The sequence below is a fragment of the Thunnus maccoyii genome, chromosome 13, assembly GCF_910596095.1.
Source record: "Thunnus maccoyii chromosome 13, fThuMac1.1, whole genome shotgun sequence".
NCBI classification, from domain to species: Eukaryota; Metazoa; Chordata; class Actinopteri; order Scombriformes; family Scombridae; genus Thunnus; species Thunnus maccoyii.
In genome coordinates, this window is record NC_056545.1 from 28,153,354 (window position 1) to 28,177,047 (window position 23,694).

The window sequence follows — 23,694 nt, forward strand, 5'->3', positions numbered from 1 at the left end:
GCCTGTAGATGGTGTTTAACCTCAGGAGCAGTTGTTGTATTAAGGCGTGGGAGGGTTTTTTGCCAAGCATACAGCAGGCCAGCTGATAAGGGTCGCCACTATTCTAAAGGCCAAAGGAACCCATCTCTAAAATGCAGGGACTCATCTTAGAGAAGTCTCCGAGCCTGCCTGCCTTTTTTTTTTTTTTTTTTTTTTTTTTTTTAAACTTCTTTTCTTCCTTCGTCTCTCTCTCTCTCTCTCTCTCTCCCTTTTACTGTCTCCCTCGATCATGCTCTGCAGAACTCCTTGCACGATCTTAGGGAGGGGAGAAAAAAAAAAAAAAGAAGAAGAAAAGTGGGTCAGGGCGACCTATTTTTTTTTCCCACAGTTCACGGAGGCAGAGGGTGGCGGTGTTATCGTCAGTTAGACGAGGAGCAGGGCCTGATGGGGAGGCAGGGCTTGTCGCGAGACGCAGCCACTCAGAACTGGGTCAGCGGCAGAGGCTACGTCTTGTAAACGGCTTGTCATACTGGGGAGAAAAGCTGCAAATGAACCATAGATTATACGCCCCAAGCTGAGCACTGAGGTCTCTCCTCACTCCCCAGCCCCACACTTCAAAAAAAAAAAAAAAAAAAAAAAAAAACACACAGACACTCACATATAAGCCTTACAGTAGCGCAGGAGTCTCTGAAGCACTGCCACCTCCTATAAGTTCCTCTCTTCCCCTCTCAGTCTCCAGTAATAGCGTTTTGATTACTGCAGTCAGACCTGACAAGCTCAAAGCCCAAGTCACACACGCTTTTAAGTAAAGGATCTTTTCACATTTCTCTTCCTCTGACACACGGGTTGCTGTTTGCTAAATATAGACCGCTTCCTCCCAGATTTGCTCGACTTTATTCAGGTCAGGTTATTTACTGTACCAAGTTCAACTGTGGTTTAGAAATGAGCAATACAGATGCTTATTCAGCTGCAATGACCTCTTTGCATATCATCTGTGCCAAAGCCAGACATGTGAATAGATAATTTGCTTACATGAGCCCACATGAGATTTTTTTTTTTGTTTTTTTTCTGACCAAAATATGGGGCAGGTTTTGATAAGATTTTATTTAACTCATTCCTGTGTTCTTTTCCAAAGGAAGCCTAATAAAGCAGACTGATCATTGATGTTATGTTAGAACAAGACTTACTGGCGGGTGAATTATGCTCATGTTGATTTTTTGGCAAATCGCCCCGGAGTGGCGGGGAAGAAATTATCCACAGTCACCATATATATATTTTTTTGATATTGATTTCACAGGAGCCTGTGCCGTCGCTCGTTGTTTCACATCCTTTGTGTCGTCCTAGTGTGTCTCAGACAAAGCGGGATAAACACCGGGTTTGATCTCCTCCTCACAAATAATTGCTGTGGCTGTTGTACTGAGCTAAGACCTTTTAGAACTGAAAATCGAGGCTTATTCTTGCATCGGGGTCTGCTTATGGAGCAATGCAATTTTCAGGCAGTAGAGCTCACTCATATTTCACTATGTGGAACAAATCTGCCTGTAATGAATCTCCCAGGACACTCTGGTGCCTCCACAACCCAGGCTGCTTTTTGGCTTTTTTGGCGAAGAGGGGGGGGGGGGGTCTATAGTGGGCCTTTTTAATATTTCAACACACCCATCTCCCTGATATGAAAACTACATTTGAGTTTTTGATGAGCACAGCAAATGAACACATGCTTCATTAGCGTTTGAGTTAGCGCCGGGCGATAAAACGATCTCCATCATTTTCACCATAAAATCTTCTACGATAACGATGATGAATTCATGAGATTTGTTTTCAATACAGTTATTTTTGAGTCTGTTTTCCTCTATCTACAACACCAACAGAGAAACAAATGGTTGAGGTATGTTTCCCGGCACCTCCCGCTCACAACAACTCAGAATGACCACCTGTGTGTTGTAGCCTACTCAGATGAAAATGAGCGAAAGTGAGTGCGAGGAAACTGTCGCCAAAGACAAAGAAATTGTTCCGAAGAGGTAACGAGCCAGCCAGACTGCTCGTCATGACCAAAGAGGGTGGCAGGAGGCGGTTTGTTTGGGAAGTCGGCGAGATCCTGACTACACACCGGCGTTGCCAGGCGGAGAACACGGGGGAGGGTGATAGATAACGCTGGGCAAACAAGCCTGTGGCTAGCATGCTAATCTGTTAGCTCGCACCAACAACAGACGACCTTTGCCAAATTTACCTCGACAAACTTTACTGAGGGCAGGACTAATAATGCCCTGCCCCAGCTGTGTTTTTTTTTTTCCATTTATTATGAGAAAATAAAAAGCCCGAGACAGTCGACAGATTAATCTTTCTTGCAAAAAACGTGTGACGTCGCCAAGACTTTGCAATATTCACTGAATTTACAGTCGCATAATCATCCTCAACATGGAAGTTTTAATTTCATTTTCTTTAATCAGTGTTCAGTATGCTAACTGTAAAATGTTTAACATTTGAAACAAGACATTTGATGTGACTGGAATCACATCAGTTGTTTACATATTTATGATTTTATTTTATTTATTCAGTGTTTAGCCATGTTGGTTCTGTTGAATGTTTGTCACCTATTTGCTCTGAAAATAAATAATTGTATATCATAAACCATAATTAACCTTCTGGTTTCTTTAGAGTTCTGCCCTAAGGAGAATACTTTTAAAACTGTAAATTAAACCTTATTATTATTATTATTATTATTATTATTATTATTATTATTATTATTATTATTATTAAATATATATCATGATAATTATTGACATCAATCAATATATAAAAACATCACATTTTTGGCCGTATCATCCAGCCCTCTGTCACACTAACAAACCTAACATAATATCCCGGGGTGGGGCTAAACATGGCGGGGGATCGGATTAGCAGCAAGTCTCCGGTTAGTACACACACCCGGCTCTCCTCGGTGCCACAGCTCCCGAGCCCTGCCACTGCCGGGCAGCAGACCTGTCTAATGTTATTCTTAGCCCCAGAACTTCATGTCTCTGTGCGAAAGCCCCTTAACGCTAATTGAGGAGACTGCTCATGGCTCATGTCGCTCAACAACAGCCTCTGAGGGGGCGTATGTGTGGGACCGTCTGTTTTTCTCTGTGTGTGTGTGTGTGTGTGTGTGCGTGTGTGTGTGTGTGAAGGTGAGACATGCTGAGCAGTAAACCAGTCAGAACCAGTACTTGGCCACTCGAGCCAGTGTTGTGTTGTTTTTTTGTTTTTTTTGGTGATAGGGAGCCACCACAGCGCCTTTAGCAGATGGTTTCCAGCAGGCCTGCGTATGACATGTGATAACATTACAGTTTTGAAAGGTCAGGCATGAAGAGAAGCAGTAGGAGGGCTAGGCCAGTCTCTGAGTGTTCAAACCTCCAATACCATCCTCTGCACACACACTGTATGTGTGTGTGTTATGTTCAAAAGAAAAGGTCTTCTATGAATTTTCAAACACCCAGGATTGAACACATTGCTTCTAACAGAGCAATGCAAATATTTACTGTATTACTTGAACCTTGGTGCCCTGAGTTGCAGTCGCTGGAAGGGTGCTGCAATATTTGCATGCTGATAAAAACCCTTCTTTGTACTTTTACAGTAGGCTATGCCCATGCAAGAGCAGAGTTTGACAGTGCAGAGCCAGACTTTGGACTCTGCACTCCGCGGTGTTTACTCTGGAAAATCAGAGGTCTTCGTCGGGACCCAGCAGGCCGTCATCAACCTGTCAAAACATTGGCTCTGAGACACCACCCCCTCTCAAAATCAGAGAACCTTGATAGGCTGGTAAGCCAGAGGCTCATCTTTGGAACAGAGGCAGGGATATTTGTTTTGAAGCTACAGGTCACTGTGCCAATGGCTCAGAGCAGAGCGGGGAGGAAACACAGTCTGGAATTTCCTTGTACGTAAACACCTCTGGAGTGGATGGCCATCTCATCACACAGGTGTATTCCATAAAGCAACCCCCCCCCCTCCCCCCTCCCCCCCCCATCCCCTTTCCTGAAATGGCACAGGGCTTGCGCATGAAGGAGGAGGAGGCGGGGGTTTAAAAATAAATCCGCGCAGGCCGGTCAGACATTTTGAAATTCTGTTTCTATCTCCGTCTGATAGAGAGGTTAAAGATACAGCATCCTGATAAATCTCTTCCCACCAGGGGGAACAGATAAGGAGTGGCGTAGATTGAATAAAAGAGCTGAGGAGAAAGAGGGAGGATAGGTGAGGGGGGGGGGGAGTAGGAGGAGGGCTGAGATGTCTATCAGGCCGCGTGAAGGTTTTTTTTTTTTTTTTTTTTTTTTTTTGTCTTGCAGATCCAGTTCAAGGGCGCCCGCAGGCGAGGCAGCTCTCGCTCTTGCCGTGCCAACGCTGCTGCTCAAGGTCATATGAGCCAGCCCTGTGACATTAAAGAGGAACAGGAAAGGGGAACGGGGAGGGAGGGGGGGGCAGAAAGCCATCAACCACAGACATGCACACACACACAAACACACTCACTCACACACACACACACACACACACCACACAGAATTGAGTTGTAAGGGAAAAAAAGTAGCCTTTCACTCCTTGAATCTTTCCTGTGACTTTCTGCACCGGTGTCTGGGTCCATAGTGGATTTTGTGAGGGCAAGAGCTTTTTAAGGGCAGTAATGAGAGTGTCTTATTCTCTCTGCACAGAGCCAAGAGATGCTTGGCTAACTGCTTTGTAGTTGCCAGCCACACATACAGGCATTCGTGTGTGTGTGAGTGTGTGTGTGTGTGTGTGTGTGTGTGTGAGAGAGAGAGAGAGAGAGAGAGAGAGAGGGAGAGAGGGGGAAAGATGGAAGAGAGAAGAGTCACAGTGATAAACCTCAGGGGAGGGAGGTTGAGAAGAGAAAAAGGGTCTTAAAGTTATTTAAAGGGACAGCAAACCAATGACAGTCGCCTCCAAATGTTCTTCTGTAGAGGGTTTAGGCTAAAGTGAGTTTCAGCTGAAGTGAAATTCACCTTTTTTTTTTTTTGACCACAGAGCAGACTGTACTCCATAAGCCCACTATGGCTTATCAGCAGGTGGTTTCAAATGGATAGTAGAGACGTGGTCACAGGTCCAGGAGTTTAATGTTGATAACTTTTTCTGTTATTGTAAGTCATATTGATTAACGCCAGCAGCTAAAAGCCTACAATGTGAATATGTTTGGTATAATTACTTAGCATTTAATGATGTTAAGTCTATAAAACTAAGTTATCCTACTTTCCCGGTGGGTTCCTGAAGTGCTCATTTAACACCAGCGTTTCCCCTCATGACAGAAATATACTTGAACTGAGGTCAGGTGTCGATGCCGATTACTGACAATAGTCTTTCTGCCCAGAAGACATTTGGACACGTCACAGTAGGAAAAGCACAGGTGTAAATGATAACATTAATGATGGCTGAATTCCATTTAGCTGCCTCAGTTTCAGAGTCCTGGTGTTGCACATGCTGGTTCACTGTCACACTGTCATGACTTACTGGGACACTTGAGTAGAACTTGTTAAAGCAAAACCAGGTGACACAAAATGCGTCATCTGGCTTGGAGATCTGCTTTAGACTACATTTCCTCATTTTCAGTAGCAGCGCCTTCAATGACGGTAAAATGCGGCTTTCCCAACACTCTAACACGTTACGCAAGCAGTAGAGAAAAGCAGACATTAAATATCATACTACTCAACACTTACATCAATATATTTGGAAGAAAACTAGTTTCATGACAGGAGGTCTAGTATTGCACCGTTGAATCCGAGTCTGGAAAAGAAAGTGGCCACCGGATCAGAGTGATGTTACCGCCGCAGCTAAGCTAATAACAAAATAACAACTAGCTTTACACTATAGTGTCAAAGCAGAGATGTGGCACCACTATTACAATTTATGAGGCCAAATATAGTATATAGTGTATATAGTATAATATAACACTAAATATTATGAAACAGAACGTCTTTGTATTTACTTTGCACTTTGTATCCATATATCAATTTCATATATCAAGTTATATGTTATATTTTGTTAGAATCACTATATTTTTTTATATATATATATGTATTTACATGTATATGCGTGTGTGTGTTTGTGTGTGTGTGTGTGTGTATATATATATATATATAATTTTTATCTGAAACAGTATCTTGATATGTATTTTTCTTATTCCTTTTTTGACAGTTGAGTTAATTGCGATGACGTCCATCATGTTTTGCTAGTGTCATATTTGTAAAATTTGCAGTATCAATAGCAGTCCCTCTTATTAGCTCTGATGGTGTTGATATGATAAAAACAAAGCCCATAACTGAATATCATCCAGATAATAGAGTGTAGTATCTAGTATCCAGGGGCTGACTCGCTCGTCCACTTTATGTTTACATTGTAGTCATGTGTCCATCGGTCAATCAGGTATCAGTTTGCAGTGCCCATTACACTGTATGGCTGCATGGTGAGAACGTGGTCTCGTCCTACGACAGCACACAGCTGTACTTATGAGGGATGCACTTAGGGCAGCAGGGTGGTGTAGAGAGTTCAGAGATCAGCCTTTAGCTGAAGGACCTGGGGTTCACTTCCATGTTTTTGGCAGCACGCTGGATGCTGCACTGAATTGTCATTAAGAAAAACACTGGATCACTACCAGTTCCAGTCCAGGGCTCTGCTATGTAGCTCACCCTGACTCAGAAGTGAAGAGGATTTCCCTGAATAATGTATCGAATTATAATATAATTCAATTATTATTTTATGCAGCTGCATTTCAGTAAGAGAATGTGTTACTCCTCTGGACCAGTGCAGTTTTTATTATCCATAGCCAGAAATGAGAAATATGTCCTCCTCTATGATTTTACACCAGTATACTGCTCACATACAATGAGTTAGAAGAGAAGTACAAGGTGAATGTAAAGTGGATGATTTTTGGACAGGCATAAGGCTATGTTTTCTGGAACAGAACTAATAGCCTTACTATCATCTAAATTTCCTCCGTAGATGTAAAAGTACAGGCAGACATTGTATGAGTCCACAAAGTCAGTCTCCCAGGCCGTTAATGGAGCAGCTTCAGGCTATGCATCAATATGACATCACAGATTACAATCTGTAGACTTTGGGAGCACTTTAGGTGCTTTCAGTGTTGGAAGAACGGAGCAAGAACTGGCCGACAAAACACTGAGTCATTATAATAACAATCACAGAGATGGGTGGAGTCACACAGTGATACAGCCTCACAGAAATGACTAAAGTGTTCCTATAGGGGCTTGACAGGGATTTTACAGTGAACTTTAATGAACTTTATAGTATCATAGGGGTATCACAGTATTCCTATTACATTGTTCCAAAGATTAGCAGTAAGATTGGATTACAGTAGTCAGTCATCTTTATTTGCTGAATATATATATTATGTAATATATAATTTACATTGTATTTCACTAAATGCAGTTAATGCTGGAATCCTCTCCAGCACATCAAAGTAACCACAATCAATGAGTGGTATGTTGTAATGTTGTAAGGAGAGTATTCTAGGGTACCAGTGCAGGTACAATCACATATAATGTCAGGTAAAGTATTACATTATTATCTTATTGATTCAGAAATAGGCTGTTTGGTAAAACTCTACTCTAACTACTTTAAGTTCCAGTATTTAGCATGTATTAGCAGGTGTAAATACTTATAACACACTATAATGTAGTTGTTAGCAGACATAAGTGTAAGTATATCTAACAACCATAACCCATAAGTAGGAGCCAGTGTATAATGAATGACAGCATATACTGAACATTAATAAACACTTAAAAATGTCCTTATATTCTGCTTCTAGCTGCATTATACTGTGTTAGAAAGCATTTATCTAATGTGTTTGTACTCTGCTTATGAAATCTTAAAATAGGGGACTTAAAATAAAGTGCTACCTGCTATTTTTCCTAGAAATTTCTAAAATATATTTGCATTATTTCTTTACTAGTATTGACATACATATGAACAGAGAGTGTTAACAGTAAAGGGGTTTATAGAGAATACACAGGATATAGATAGAAGATGAGAGTGTAGGTACCTTGGAAAAAAGTCACTTCCAGTGATGAATAATTAAGTGACATTCAAATTGCAGCAGAGAAAGTCCTTTCTGTGGGGTGTTGCTCAGAGGATTTCACTGTTTATCCCCTTTGCATGCTCTAACTATATTAATGGAACTGGACCTTTTTTTTTTTTTTTTTTTTTTTTTTTTTTTTTCCTCTTGCCTGCACACAGTCCTCCCTTTCCATTTTGTACTGTAGGTTGACCATCTAGCAGGGAGGACAGACCCCAGAGACACCTGTAGCCAAGTGAAAATCCCCCCCCCCCCCCCCCCAGGGTGGAGGAACATATGTATCCAGCCTGTATGACATCTAGCCTAAGTCCCTATGAACTGTACTTTCTACTCAGACAGGATTTACTGGATAAGTGTCCCTCGCACTTGTGACGCAATCCTTTTGAACACTAACCACTCAAAGCTGGATTTGAAGCTCCACTGAACCCTGATGAACTTTGGCATATAAAGTGGGACTCAGGAAGAAAAGAGTGAGGAAAAGACTCTCTCCTCTCTCTCTCCAGCAAAAAAAAAAAAAAAAAAGCCTCTGTGCCCCCCCCCCCCCTCCGCCCCCCCCACCCCCCGGGGCATTCGATCATACCTGTTCATCACCCAGCTGGCATAGTACCATTTTGACTCTTTCTTTTGATTAAACGAAAAAGCATTTAGACTAAACAATCAATAGGTACAGGCTTGAGTCCTGAATCGCTCTAGCATAAATCTTCCTGGTGCCCGGCGTGGAGTCGTCTCTGTATCATTTTTGCTGATTAGTTTTCCCATTACTCAAAACAGATGTGTTCGCCGGTGATGAATGATCCAATTATGGGATATTTGTCACCCATTTGATATCTGCTGCTAGTCTGGGACTGTAAAGAATTTCAGTCTGGTGCTTTCCCTCCAGTCCACAGTCCACTCTGGTCGGGTATGTGCTGACCCGACCTTTGGATTTGTTTAAACGGTCAACTGGCCGTTAGACGGGAGCTTTGCCCCACGGTTATTCTCTGCCCCCCCCCAGTAGCACCCAGCCACTTCTCTCTGATCATCTCATCAATCTTGTGGTTAGAGATAAGAGAGGTACTCCACAGAATATTCAGCACTTGTTTCATTTTGTGATAAGAATAGTCGCCTGTCATAAAATTTCATTTAACTACTGTATCCTCAAAAAGTCCGCGCGCCCCGCTGCTCCTCCTGTTGACATGCCTCAGATAGTAGTCATACATGTCTAAACTGTAGTTGACCCCCTCAACTGCTCCACACACACACGCACACACACACACACACACACACACCAAAACAATACACAGACACTCACAGCTGAAAGGATTCATGTACACCCCCTAATTCCGCCCCTCTGTCTGTGGACAGTAGGCTGATTCTGCAGCCTCCCTCCCTCCCTCCCTTCCTCTCTTTCTCTCTCTCCTGCTCTGCTGTGCTGAGCTGAGCTGTGTGTGTGTGTGTGTGTGTGTGTGTGTGTGTGTGTGTGTGTGTGACAGCTGCCTAATTGGGCATTCTCCCCTCGTCGGAGCGCCTGCCTCTCCTCTCTCTCCTCTCTCTCCTCCAGCCTGGGCCGGGGCTGCTGACGAATGGCAGCGGATTACAGATGAGGACACGGTGACCCGCCTGACCTTGCTGCACAGCCGCGGGGGAGGGAGAGGGGAAGCGGAGGGGGGGAACAGAGCGCTAGGGGTGGGGCGGACGGGGTGCTAGGACTGCAGAGGGGCTGAGTGGGAGGGGGGGGCGGTGGGCATAGGTGGAGGAGGGAGGGGGCAAGCAGCGTCAGGTCAGTGGAGGATGAGGTCGCACGAAGGTGGGCAAGATATTGGTAGGAGATCGGGTGGGGTGGGGTGGAGGGGGGGGGGGGGGGGGGGGGGGGGGGGGGGGGGGTGTTTGCCAGGTGGCCGGGCGGGCAGGCGGGTGGACAAGCGAATGACAAGAGTGTCACATGACAGCACCTCCCTCCCTCCCTCCCCCGCTCGTGTCAGTATGTCAAGGGCATGAGCCCCCGCTGGCAACCGCCACTGCGGCATTTCCCCCCCCACTTTTATTTATATATTTATTTCCTCACCTCCCCTTCCCCCCACTCTTCTTCTTCTTCTTCTTTTTTTTCACTTCTTTATGTGTTTTTATGTGTCTATCAGACGAGCAAGTTCTATATGACTGCTGGCTTGCCTCCACACACACCCTCAGGCCGCGATGTGGTTGGTCAAAAGGAGGCGGCGGATCCTTGAGTGTGGTGAATTTTAATTTCTGTGCGCACTATAGATATTTCCATGCCCCCCCTCACCCCCCCCCCCCCCCCCCCCCCCCCCCCCCCACCTTCCTGCTGTGCGTGTTAGACTGCCAAGGTGAGGTTGTGTCCTCTTGTTAAGAGCGATTAATGGCACTCGTTATGTACATAATGAAATATCCCTGCTGATGCATAGGGTGGCGTTGTCTCTCTCTCTTTCTCTGTCACACACACACACTCCTATATATACGGGCAAGCGATAGGAGTGTGTGTGTGCACGCAGTGTAACACTCTGTTACAGCCTCCAGGCAACTCCGGTATGTGTTTGATTTGGTGAGACCCCCCCCTTGTAAGCCATCTCTCCAAATGAAAAACGAACAGGAATTAAGGCCCTGTCAATTCACAGTCGAGTTTGTTCCTCTTTTTTCGCTTTAGATGCACACAACACTGCAGCTCCCTGCGTGACATGTGTTCTGAGAGATAGAGATGGGTGGCTCACCACCGAGTCCCGTTTTGACTGGCGGAGTAAATTTAGATCTAATCTTCTTGTGTGTGTTCTTTTATAGCCCGAGAATGTTCACCTAACATCAGCTTTTAAGTTGACCTTGTTGTGTTGTTTGCTCGTCAGAGGCTTGTGTGTTTGTGTGTGTGTGTGCGTTTTTAGGACGTGACGCTGCTGGCTTCCCTATAGGTTTTTTATTTTGACCTCGTGTGTGTGTGTGTGTATGTGTGTGTGTATGTGTGTGTGTGTGTGTGTGTGCGCGCTAACACCATTCAGTGCCTGAGTCAAGCTGTGCAAGCTCTTTTAATCCCACGCCCCGGTGCACGTAGGCTTGATTAGTGGCAGCAGTTATCTGTGCAGAAGACAGCCTGCCCTCCTTTAGCATTTGGTCAGGTCTGGGGCACTGGGGGGGTGTCAAGTCATGAGAAAGGTGAACGAGGAAGGAGAAAGGCAGAGGGGGCGGCGGCGGCGGAGGAGGAGGGATGGAGAGAACGAGGGAAGAGGGGAGGGCCGGAGCCTGATTAGTATTCTCAAGGAGCACTCCTGCCAGTAGAGCAAATTGATTACTGCACTTTACCTGTATCAGCCTCCACAGCTAAGGATGACAAGGTACGGGGAGCATGATGTGTGTCTGCGTTCACCTCCCAACCACAGCAGAATAGGTGTGTTTGCAGTTGGCTTAGTGTGGATTTTTTTTTTTTTTTTACCCTGTTGAGCACTTTTTACTACATTTGCTACTGGATAGTTTTCTTTCTCCTCAATCTACTTCATTACGGAGAAATAATAGGCTGGTTGCAGTCGGGTGCTGGCCTTGTCTCTCTCGCTCTCTCTCTCTCTCTCTCTGTCTGATTTAATAGTCAATGGCTGACTGAGGGAAGACAGACTCATTTCCTGCAAGCCTTGGCCTCGTGCTTGTCTGTACCTAGGACGACAATTAGCGTGTAACTTGTGTTTACAGTAAAGGAAACCTGATCAATCCCAAAGAAATAAAACAAATATTCAATTATTTTTCCTGGATCATAATTTCCAGTAACATGCTGATCATTTCAAATGACGGGTTGAGTTGTGGTCGTCAGGCTCCTGAGCCCTGCTGGTTTTCATTCTAGCTACTCAATCAGGGGCTGATTACACCTGGGCTGCCAGGTGATGGCAATTAATTGCAATTAACCTCTGCTTAGCTAGAAAACCAGCTGTACTTTGAGTAATTAAAACCCAGAATTGAGACCCATTGACTTAGATACAATACTTCACTCACTTCATTTTTTTTAATTGTACAGATTTTATACAGAAAATATTCTGAATTATAGTTTGAATTATTGCTTTTTTTACTGTCTTTCACTGTGAAATTCTAATTCCCAGCCAATCACAGTCATCAGACTAGCTCTTTAGTTGCGTGTACTGTGTTGTCAGTGCGTTTTCAAGCATTTTTATATTCACCGCTCCTCCTCCTCCCCCCCCGCCGCCTGGCCCGAATCATGAGCCCTCCATCCACTGACAGAATACGACCACTGAAAGTTGATTAAGCACAATCTTATCTAATCCACCTGTTTTTAAAAAGGACCCCGTCTAAATACAGAAGTAGGTTTATTATTTCATACGCCTGACTTGTCACTTTCGTTGCACTTCACAGAGATGAATATTCCCTCTCTGAATCATCCTCCTGACCACTGCAGCAGAAAATATATTTATACACATCTACCAAATAGTTTATTTGTGTAATAAATGTATTTTTTCTTTTCAATTCCAAAAAAAAATGTTCTACCCAGTTAAACATGACTTGTGTAGACTATCTAGAGGGGGGATGATAATCTAAAGAAAATTGAAATAATGAGCTCCTAACAGGGACGACACATCCAACTACTGGACAGACAGTCCAGACGGGGCCTCAGATGGCCCTACTGTAGTTAGTAAGTAGTGCAGACCGCTGTTGCTGCTGTTTAGACTCAGTGGTGAGGCACAGACTTAAATATATGGAGGAGGTCAAGCTAAGTAAAGCATGTTTTTCCCTGGTGTGTGTATAGAATATGGATTTATCTCTGGATCAACTGGAGATTATGGTTCTCCTCCGTGAACAACTGTCTGATGACCTCACCATCTTTATTCACGTTATGGTTCATGTTTTAAACTGAAATCCAAAGTATTGTCACAACTTTAGTATAACAAGAGCCACCGCCTTATTGTTCACGCTTGTTGTCGTATGAAAAAAGGTGGTGAATGTGTTTTTTTAGATCCTACATTCTTAGTGTAAATTATAAAGATAAATGTCTCAGATAATAAAAACATGGATTCTGTAGTTATTATAGTCATATCAGCATGAGCATGTAAATGATTCATAAAGCGTGTTTCTTATTTATGTGGAATATTGGACGTTATTAGGACTTTTAAGAGTGAGCGTTTGTGACCATGCAGCACTACTAGTCTTTTTGCTCACGGGGGCAGTGATGTCATTGTAATTAACACGGGGTTATCCGAGCTTAATCATTGGTAGAACATATTTTTTGTGTGGTTTTTGTTCAGTGTTTTTTTTGCTTGAAAAGGAATCACATGAGGCATGTAACATTAACTCAAACGGCTGGTTTTACCTGTCTACAGCGCACTCTTGGGTCTTCTCCAAGTTATGTAACAACAAGGTGGGGAACGAGGTCCTCTGGGGTGACGGGATGGCGTATTGTTACTTGTTCTGTTACCTTAAACCCTTGCATTGTGGGGAAAGTATTGCGGGGCGTTTACTAATTTTGGCGCGGTTCTCTTGACAGGGCGTATGCTTCATCCTCCATGAGTTCAAAGTTATTAATCATCACTTCACTTTATTTATCTTGATGTTTGTGCCATCTTGTCGCTGCATCATGTGATTAATGTAAGTGTAGCTGGATGATGAGTTAGATTACTAATTCAGCCTACAGGCGTACAGATAGATTTGCGTCACCGTCACCTGATAACCAAGCAACGGACTTATATTTAAACGTGGAGATATTAACCTGGATGCTAATTTAGATTCTGAGACTCAGGAATATTTTGAGTGTGTAGGTGTCGGCTGGTTGGTTGTACCAGCTACTGCTCTGTGAGTACTGGGTTGGGCAACGGGGCCAGGCGTAGGACTCATGTTATTGAAGTCTCCTGGTCATTGGCATGTAATCAGCTCTGCCCTGCCAACGGGATTGGTGCTGCTTGAGAGATTTTCTCTGAAGAGGTTACACATAATTGTTTTATGTTATTGGGTTAAATACATCTAATTGGTGTAAGAGATTATTTTAATTGTGTAACTTTGAATAGAACAAAAAAAAAAACATAGCCGAGTTGTGTTTTTGATGATTCTATTGGAATGTCCCTTCAACAACCCATTGTACTGTGTAATATTCGCCAACCTCACTCAGAGCAAGCATCAGGATGATTTAAAAACTAGAAAGTAGGTCAATGGGAGCATTATGAAAGGCAAAACAATAGCAGAGATATGTCCTCTTCTTTCTCTGTCACTTAGACCTCCGTCACACACCATATTTCTCCAAACCAACCCAAATTACTCACAGTAAAAAGAAGGGGGGGGAGGGAAAGCAATACTCTTTTAACCCAATAAAGACAGACATCTTGCTGACTCACGGCAATAGCCTTCTTAGGGCTGATGCCAAGGATATTATGGAAATGATTCATTAAAGGCCAAGGTCTTTTAGCTGGTTTTATCCAGCTTTCAGGGCAGCCTGACAGTGGGACATTTGATCTCAATTGCAAAGTGGCCCATTTCCCTCAGACATCACCACTGCAGTCTGCTTCAAAAGCCTAGCTCTGCCTTTTGGCATGCTGGCCATGGGGCAATCAGCTGTTCCTATTTCCAGCACCAGTGTTTACAAATGGAAAATGTGTGTTGTTTTCGGGAGGGAAATGAGCACCATTTTGGACAGGCGATGTAAGCAGAAGATTACCACGGAGCCCAATAGAAATGAATCAGGTATAGATTGATGGCAGCCACGGCTCATTAAGGAGGGAATGTGTGTGTGTGTGTTTAATTGATGCACTAATTCGCAGCCACTCAGGAAATGGCCCTTGGGTGGGTCTTCCAAATGGCACACAAATATTTACTATGGACACAAACATTTTTTGTAAGCACATCCATGCACCGCCTAGGCATGTAAGGTAAAAGGGGGGGGGGAGGCTGTCTGGGTGTGTGATACAGTGCAGTGATACAGTGCACTGGCTAGTTGGCTGGGTCCTCTGACAGTCAGCTGGGCTCTGAACCGCTTAGATGACTCATCAGTGTGCATGAATTCCTCTATGCTCTCTCTCTCAACCCCAAGAACTCTTTGTACTGATGAGCACAGATGAAGTTAAAATCCGCCCCCGTGCTCTTCATCCAAGGCCAGATACAAGGCCAAGAACTTTAGCGCTCCAGTCCCATTTTGTCCAAGTCTGAAAATGTTAGCTTTCAGTCATCACACACTGTTCCTCACTGTGAGTGGGATGGGTTTTCCCAACGGATGGCCCGCGCTACTTAACACAAGAGGTCTGACTTTTCAGTATTCATGTATCGCGTTTCTTTTTATGTGGGGTACATCCACGGGTTTCTGTGTGTGTGTGTGTGTGTGTGTGTGTGTGTATGTGTGCACATGGGGGCGTGTGTGCTATGCATGACTTGTTTGGTCAATGCATCCTAAGAAGTGGGTCAGAGTGCCCTAGTTCTCATTGTGTGGGCGTGCATGTGTCTGTGTATTGCATTTCAGTGTTATTTGCCCTGATTGACTTATCTGCAAAAACATTTTCTTGCTCTAGCTCTCCTGCTGTTTGGTAGCATGTTATTCTCTTGTTTACCCCTCTCAAGGTGAACGAGAGCTTTTAATTCAACTTTCCTCCGGTGCACTCGTTCACTCGCGGAAGGCTCGGCAACAACTACAATTGGTCAGGTAGCTTATGTTTTGTCTTATTTAATCATGTCAGGCCATATTGAATTTACAAATAGCGGTCACGCCGCATGTGTAAGTGAGCTACCCCGTTGAGTATGTGCAGCAGGGCTGGGCTGCAGATTACATGATATAATAGTGTTTAGGCATCGCCTCTCCTTTTTAAATTCCTTTAACCTTGACTCCCCTTAAATGCAGGGAGAACACATCTGCCAGGCTGGTGTCAGACATTAGTAATACACACCGCTCGGGCAGCATTGTCACTTTTTATTAACGCCCAGAGCTTTGCATGGACACCAGCTGTTGCATCAAGTGGAAAAGCCTTGGCGGCATGAATGACCTTGACTTTAACTGCCGCTCCTTTGGCTCTTCCCCTTTTTAATTCTTTTGTTTGGTCTCATACATTTTAAATGGCTTAAATGGATTACCATTCCTGACAATGAAGGTCATTTAGGAACTTACTTTTTTTAAGATAAAGAAAGGCAAGTGTGTTCTTGCCTGTGTGTCAGTGGGTGGAGGAGGAGGAGGGGGGGAGGTGAGGGGGGTTGTTATCTGGAGGTCAGTGAAAGGAATGAAGGTCACATTGCGAGATCTAATCCGTGACATCTGCATTGGCACATTTTCATGTCGGCCTTCTGGTAATTCCACGTATCTTAGGAAGCGGCTGAGGGTGCGGTGACCTTTTTATATTCCCGGCGTCTTTTTAAGTACAAGAAAAGCAAGACAGAGAGAGAGAAACACAGGAAGAGTCGACCAACCAGTGGTGATGATGAAGCTTTCACCCCTCCCCGTCACTTGCCCTCCCTCTCACATGTACGTGGCCAACTGTAGTGGGTAAAAATCACTTTAGAATGGTGCCTACTCTGTCATTGGCTGACATTGTCAAGGATAATGGATAATCACCACAGAAACCGTAGAGCAGCTCATTGGTACTGTGGTGTCCCACGGTGGGGGAGGGGGGAGTGGGGGTGGGGGGGGACGGTGGAGGTCAGGCTTTTTGGGTGCCACTACCAATGAGATGACATGTTAACAGATGTGTAAGGTCATTTTCAATGTATACACCAGGGGAGATAATGTAATAGTAATGCACACATCACACAACCTAAGAGAGGAAAGGAGGAGGGCTGCATGCTTTAGGGGCTCAGTATAGAGGACAGCTTTCCTTATATTAAGGTCATTTATTTGTTAACAGAGCACTGTGACTGAAGAGAACATCTTTTTTTTTCTTGCCCTTGCTGTAGCAGGGCTCTCTGACATCGGCTCTGTCATTACATGTCTCTCAAGAGCCTGAAGGTCCTCACTTTGTTTACAGAGTAATTCCTACTTTATGTGAGATAGTGAATGCAGTAGCTCTGTTCTATATAAACTAATGTAGTGCAGTGTCATAGTGTCCCTGTGCTCCCTACTCTGCTCTGTATTGAAGTTTCTTTGGGCAAAAACATAGACAAGGTCAACTGTAATTCCAAAGGTTCACTGCCAGCAGCGAAGAGATTAACAGAATTTCCCATGTTGAAACCGTGTCAGTGTTTCTTTTTCCATTCACATTTTTTTTTTTTTTTTATGTCACTAACTGGAAGGCTGTATCATGGCATGTTAGTCCTTTTTTTTTCCAAGCTCTGTTGAAGGTAAACATGTGGGCATGTTTACTGTGATCAAACGTGGTGTTACAGGACATTCTAATATAATTGCATTAAGCTCATTGGCGGGAAAATAGCCCTAATCCTGAGCATCTAAGATTAGCATGACAGCAGACGTCAGATGGCCCAGTGTGACCAGGTTGGCGTTTGTTGTTGTCAAATTTAGGTCAACAGTTTAAAGATGGCCGTGAACTGTAATTGATGCCGATGGGCCAATTTCAGTGTCATTTATTGTTTTCTATACAATGCAACACATTATGAAGAGTCTCATTAACCTTTGGACCTTTTAGTTTTAGGAGGTCTTAAAATAGATAACCTGATTGTTTTCTTACCGTTACTCAGACTTAATTGCTCACTGATCAACTTAAATCCAGCTTTTAATCCCGGCTCATTTTCAAGGTGGAATTAAAAGTACCACCTTGTTGCCCTTAATGTCATGACAACCTGTGGACCTTGGCCACGGGGATGGATTTCAGCCTGATTAGAAGCCTATTGCTTCGTTGTTTTTGGCCCTCGCTGCTACTCTCTGTGAAGTATTTAGGCTGGCGGCTGCATGGGTTGCCATGGCCTTTCGTCATAATCAAGGGCTGCTGTCCTGTTGTGTAACCTGCTATGTTGGTCCACTCAGCGGACACCAAAGGTGAGGACAGCATCGGGGAAAGGACACGGACAGCAGCTGAGGCGAGGTGGAAACTCTGTATTAATTAACCTTTATGGGATGCGGCCAGGACTGTCGGAGGTGTCCTGTATCCACGGAAACCACGCTGACAGGGTTCAGAGCAGAGGTCTCCCAGGGCAGCGCCACTGACACTGTCATGGCAACTGGCACAATGCTCACCCTGGTGTCACTGACTCTGCCCTCCTGACAGTGGTGTGGTGTGACAGGTGCACCTGATCCTTAAGCCACCCCCAACCCTCAATATACACACAGAAAAAATACAGACACACACACACACACTTGACGGTCGAGTACAGCATGTCTGTTAGCCATATCCTTGCTGTGATTCTCCACTGCCTTTGTACAGTACCTGTAAACATCAATTCATTTCATGTTTTGCTATTGTTTTCTCATTTAAAAACAATACAGTCACTAAAGAGATAAGCTTGATGAAGGATTGACTCTGGCCAGGTGTTGATAAAGATAATGCAGTGGTGACACTGAGTAGCCAACAGAATGATTTTCACTCATTCTGTGTATGTTTAAGAATATCCTGCACATGTATGCATGTCCTCATACACATATTCATGCTTGTGCCTAGGCATTAATGCTTAATGCTTACTTGTGTGCATGTGGGTGAGTGGGTGGGTGGCTCTTGCTTTGTGTAGACTGAGGGTTGCGTCGTGTGAGATGCCGCTCAAGTGCATAAGGAGCAGGAGGTGGTAGGGGGGGATAATCCACTGAAATGACAAGCTGCATAAGAAATTATTCACAGCTCTCACAAGGCCCTTCACTTTTGAAAGACATCGCTGTGAGGGGCTTACGGCTCAAGACCTGAATGTTTTCAAGGTAGTGGGCTTGAATTTTCAATTTGGATCCAATCAGACCTAATCTACATTTGTCGTCTGTTCGGTGGCTGTGAGGGGAGAGTGCAGAGAGGAGAAGGAGCCATGTGCAGTCAATCTGAAATGTTGCTAAGTAACAGAGATGGCAGACAAGGTGGTGAAATGAATGTGATATAGTGCTGTGCAAATCCCTGCTTCTAACACAGTTTCTCCTTTTTTTTTTTTCTCTCTCTCTCTTCTTTCTCTTCACCCAACCTTCTCTCCCTCCCTCCCTCTTTTCTCTCTCACTCACTCCCATAGGTCCCCCTATGTGAGATCTGCAAAGCTGAAAGGCGCCACTGACAGAACCACAGCCAGGCTGTAGGACAGACATCCCAAACATCCACAGCCACGGAATGTGTCAACATCTTTGTGGTGAAATCCCGCTGACTCCTCACTTGCTTCTCACATAAGCCTCGAGCTGGGCCTTCTGGGATCCTACAGTGTTTAAAGGCATACAATAATGCCTGGGAGGCCCACCTGCCCCAGATTGGCTCCAACCATGGTTGCTGTTTCACCATAGTGCTGACTGTGCCCACTACAGAGAGGGATCACATCCAGGCAGTGCATCCTTCAGCCCCCCTGCAGACTCACTCTGTGCAACTGCCTGCCCTCTTTTTGGTGTTTAGGAAGTACATGCCACTGTCAACCAGATGACCTAGTGGACATTTGTTTCCCTGTAGCAGTGCTGAACCATACGAGTGGATCCTAGTATTGAACATGACTCATGGGGAGGAGCCTGGCCCTGAGACACACAAGGATTCAGCTGTTCTAACTTATCTGGAAGGTTTACTGATGCATCCAGTGGTGGCCGGGCCTGGGGCCACGGCAAGCGGGAGGTCTGAGGCTGCCCACAGCAACCAGGAGCAGGCTGACAAGGTGGGCGGGTCCTTCCAACTGTCCAATCATGGCCCCACAGCTCCCAAGGCTGGAACCAATGGGCCCACACTAGGTGCTTCGCAGCATCTGAAGAAGGCCCGCCTACTGCGCTCTGGGGCCTGGAATGATCCAGGTAACCAGCGGATGAATTCACCCCCGATGGAGCTGAATGGCCAAGGGGGAGGCCTGCAAAATGGGTCCCTAGAAGGATCTCCTCACGCTGGAGAGAGCACCCTGTTGGCTTCCCTGCTTCAGTCATTCAGCTCACGCCTTCAGAGTGTGGCAATGTCTCAGCACTCTAATAAGCCCCCCAGTGAGTGTTCCTCTCCATCCAAGGCACCACCTGCAGACAAAGAGCCACTTCCTGTGTATGGGACAGCTTCAAGCCGCTTGAAGGGCCTAATGAGGAAGAGCAAACTTCAAAATCACAGCAACACACCGTACAGTCGTCGGGGACACAGTCAGGACAGACCCCCAGAATCACCACGGTCAGCACACAGCGCCACGCCACCATCTGCTCCTACAACTGCTGAATCAGTGTCCTGTGCGGAGCGTCTGAAGGCAGTGGCCAACATGGTGAAAATCCGTTCTAGTCCAGCACCTTCACCCAAGCCCAGTGTGGCCTGCAGTCAATTGGCCTTGCTGCTATCCAGTGAAGCCCACCTTCAGCAGTACTCCAGAGAGCATGCGCTCAAAGCCCAGCTCTCAGGAAGATCTGCCAGTGAAAGACTAGCTGCCATGGCGAACCAGCAGCATGGCCCGGACAAAAGGCCACCTAGTGTGGGAGGGACTCTGCCCGGAGCCCCAGACACACTAAGCTCCTTAACAACCCAAAATGGAATGACAACAACAACCACAATAACAACAACACTCCCTCGAACAGCCCTGTCCAGTCCACAGAGTCCCTCTCTGCTGCGTGGCCACAGCCAAAGCTCCCCACCCACTCCCCCACATGCTCCAAGCCACACTCACAACCAACCACCAAGGGAGAAGCGAGGCTTTGACTCACGCCCAACTCGCCCGCCCCAAACATGCAGCAGCTTGCTGCTGCTGCTACTCAACAACCACAACAACCAGAAGCAGCTGACCAAGAATGGGCACCTGGAGGACAGCTGCGGTATTCTGCCACAAAGCGGTTCCTCTTCTGTCACATCGGACAGTGAATGCTCCACCCAGGAGAGGAGCCTGACCAAGGACAGCAGTGATGCAGAGAGTTCCTACTCGAGTTGCTCTCCCATCGATCTCTCTATGAGAAACAGAGCCAATACACAAGACATAGGGCCCAAAACTACAACCCCCTCTTCCTCTTTCTCCTCTGCCTCCTTTTCCTCCTCTACCCTCTCTTCTTCCACCACAGTGTTTTCCTCCACCGCAGCTGCATTCTCTCCTCAAGCTTCTGCTCCACCCTCCACTACAGCCTTTTCACCATCCTCTACTGTTGTCTCCTCTGTCTCCACTGCTATTTCTTCATCTTCCTCCTCTATCTCTACCTCCTCCCTGGACAAACTAACAGAATCTTTAATAAACAAGTGGAAGCCAGAGCCATCAGGATCAAAGGTGCCCAAGAACAAAGAGCCTGAAATGAGTCCAGACCTAAAATCCCACTCTAAGGTCACACTTATGCAGCTTCTTCTTGAGCGCAGAAATAATGAGATGGCTAATAAAAACATGGGTAACCAGGATTTGCCACTTGATATAACTATGGCCACCATGTCTCAAGGCCAACCAAAAGGACTAGTGCCCTGGGAGGAGACCAGGACAAAAAGCCCCATAGATAGACCAGTAGCCCCAGCCCAGCCCCTCTACTCACTTAGTCATGACCCTAGTGGTGCAATGTCCCCATACTCCTACCCCTCCCCTCATGTCCAGTCCAGCCCTTTGGATTTGTGTAAGTCTAAAGCCTTCCCTGCTGAGAAGGCTTCAGAGTCTGCCTTCAGCGCCAGTAAACTGTTACAGAATCTGGCTCAGTGCGGGACAGCTTCTTCCTCCCCACCCATCCCCTCCACCAAAGGACTGGGCCCGGAGCTCGATGCCAACAGGCCTCTTGCCCTGTTGGAAAGGCTCAATGCTCCAGTCCATAGGACCACCACCACTCCACTCTCCGACGGACCCTCAGGCAGTGGCACACCTTTCAGTCGGAAGGAAGCTTCTCCTCCTTCCTCACAGATTGAGAACCTTCTAGAGAGGCGCACTGTACTTCAGCTCCTTCTAGGAACAGGCTCGACTACTGCTACAGTCAGCCGCAAAGATAGGCCCAGTGGGAGTGGCAGGAGGAGTGTGGAGGTAGCAGGGGGGTGCTATGAAAAGAGCCCTGGTGCCTCCATCATCTGTGACAGCTCCAATGGGCCTGCTTTGGATGTAAAGGTCAAAACGGAGCTCATGGAGGAGGTGGGGCCGTCCTCGGCCGTGTCTAAGGACTTAAGTGGCAGAAAAAGACCGAGCAGCTATGAGAAGAATAGCCCCCTCTCAGACTCTCAGCAGGACTTAAAAACAGAACCACGGCCTACAGAGGTCATAGCAAAATATGGCCTTCTCAGCCAGCTGCTTAAACAACAGACTGCTACCTACTATACCAGTTCTGTTGTGCAAGCTGGGTCACAGCCCAGACAGGTTAAAGAGGAACAGAGGGAGTATCCAAGCCCCAGTCCTAAGAAGAGACGCCTCTGTTCTGATCGGACTGATAATATGAATAATACCAGCTCTCCAAGAGCATTGGACAGTGGTGACACAAACATTTTTCCCTCGTCTGCTGTTCAGGAAGAGCCTGACCAGCAGAGGATTCTGAAAGAAGAGGAGGCTCCACCCAGGAGCCCACCAAGTGAAACCCTCACCAGAGAGAGTCGGGGCTTCAATGTGCTCAAACAGCTGCTGCTCTCTGACAACTGCCTGAAGGAGTTGTCCCAGCAGCCCCGTGGGGCACCCAGTCCTTCCATCCTGCAGGCCAATGGTAAGGCCAACGGCAGCATTCTCAGTCAGCCTGCCCATAATCACAGCTTCCTCCACCTGCCCAGCTGGCACCCCCACGGTTCCCTCAACTCAGGGCTTCCGAGTAATCTCAGACCACTGCCCACCCCCCCTGCAAGTAACAGCCCTATCTGCACCCCCTGGGGCCGCCATCCAGCTCCGTGGCCAGTCACTCAAAAACGGGACCCCCCGACTCTTGTCAAACAGGAGCCAGAGAGCCCTGTGCGATGGAGTAGTCAGGAGAATGAGGAGGAGGAGGGTTGTGACTCAAACCCGGACTCTCCACGGCTGTCACGTTCCAACCCCATCCTTTATTACATGTTGCAGAAGGGCAGCATTCAGCTGAGGAAGGAGGTGAGGGATCAGGCAGAAGGAGCCCAGTCTGTGGTCAGAGTTAAAGAAGAGCCAATCAGTGACATGCATGCCTATGAACACAGTCTGAGCTCCACCCCGCAGTCACCAACCCACAACGACAAGCACAGCCATGAGAGCCAAGGGCTGAGCCAATCATCTGATTAGAAGTTGTATCAACTACAGAAAAATACAAAGTGGAAAAGATTTCATTGACTCTTTTTTTTGTTTTGTTTTGTTTTTTAATGACTTGCCAAATTGGTTTGAAGAGACAAATAACAAAGAATGCAAAAATGAAGAAAAATGAAGTTCAAATTCAAATGCATACTTGCATTGCTTTTTCAATTTTAAGTAGCTAGGTCATGGAATGGTACAAAACAGGTCTATCTTAGCAAAATGTCGAATTGATACAACCAAAACTACACAAACGTCACAAAGTTAACTTATCAGTGATAATCATGCACTACATATTTCATTTTGTAAATGACAAAGTCCCCCCCCCCTTTACAATTTGGTCTTGTTGTACACTTATTATTTGTATCTGAATTATAACATATCACTTTTCCATGTCCTCTTTGTTGCCGGCCATGAAACATTTAGAAAGAACATTTCAAGCAACATTTATTATTGATGACTCCAAAAATGTTAGCACTCAGTTCAGTGGACATTTATTTATT

The 23,694-nt window shown here is 45.6% G+C and overlaps 1 protein-coding gene across 5 annotated transcripts in view; it reads left to right on the forward strand.

Annotated features, from left to right (window-relative positions):
• The window catches only part of nrip1b (nuclear receptor interacting protein 1b), a 36,333-nt gene extending 13,109 nt beyond the window's left edge, over positions 1–23,224 (forward strand). For 2 of the 5 annotated variants that reach the window (XM_042431870.1, XM_042431868.1), the window contains one exon: positions 19,085–23,224. In XM_042431870.1, coding sequence (XP_042287804.1) covers positions 19,544–23,185 — 3,642 coding nt within the window. In that variant the 5' untranslated portion in view covers positions 19,085–19,543 and the 3' untranslated portion in view covers positions 23,186–23,224. Of the gene's footprint in view, positions 1–4,343; positions 4,363–11,286; positions 11,418–19,084 lie in introns of those variants that run through there. The other 3 variants (XM_042431872.1, XM_042431869.1, XM_042431871.1) reach the window with 3 other exon arrangements.
• Positions 23,225–23,694: the final 470 nt, after the last annotated feature.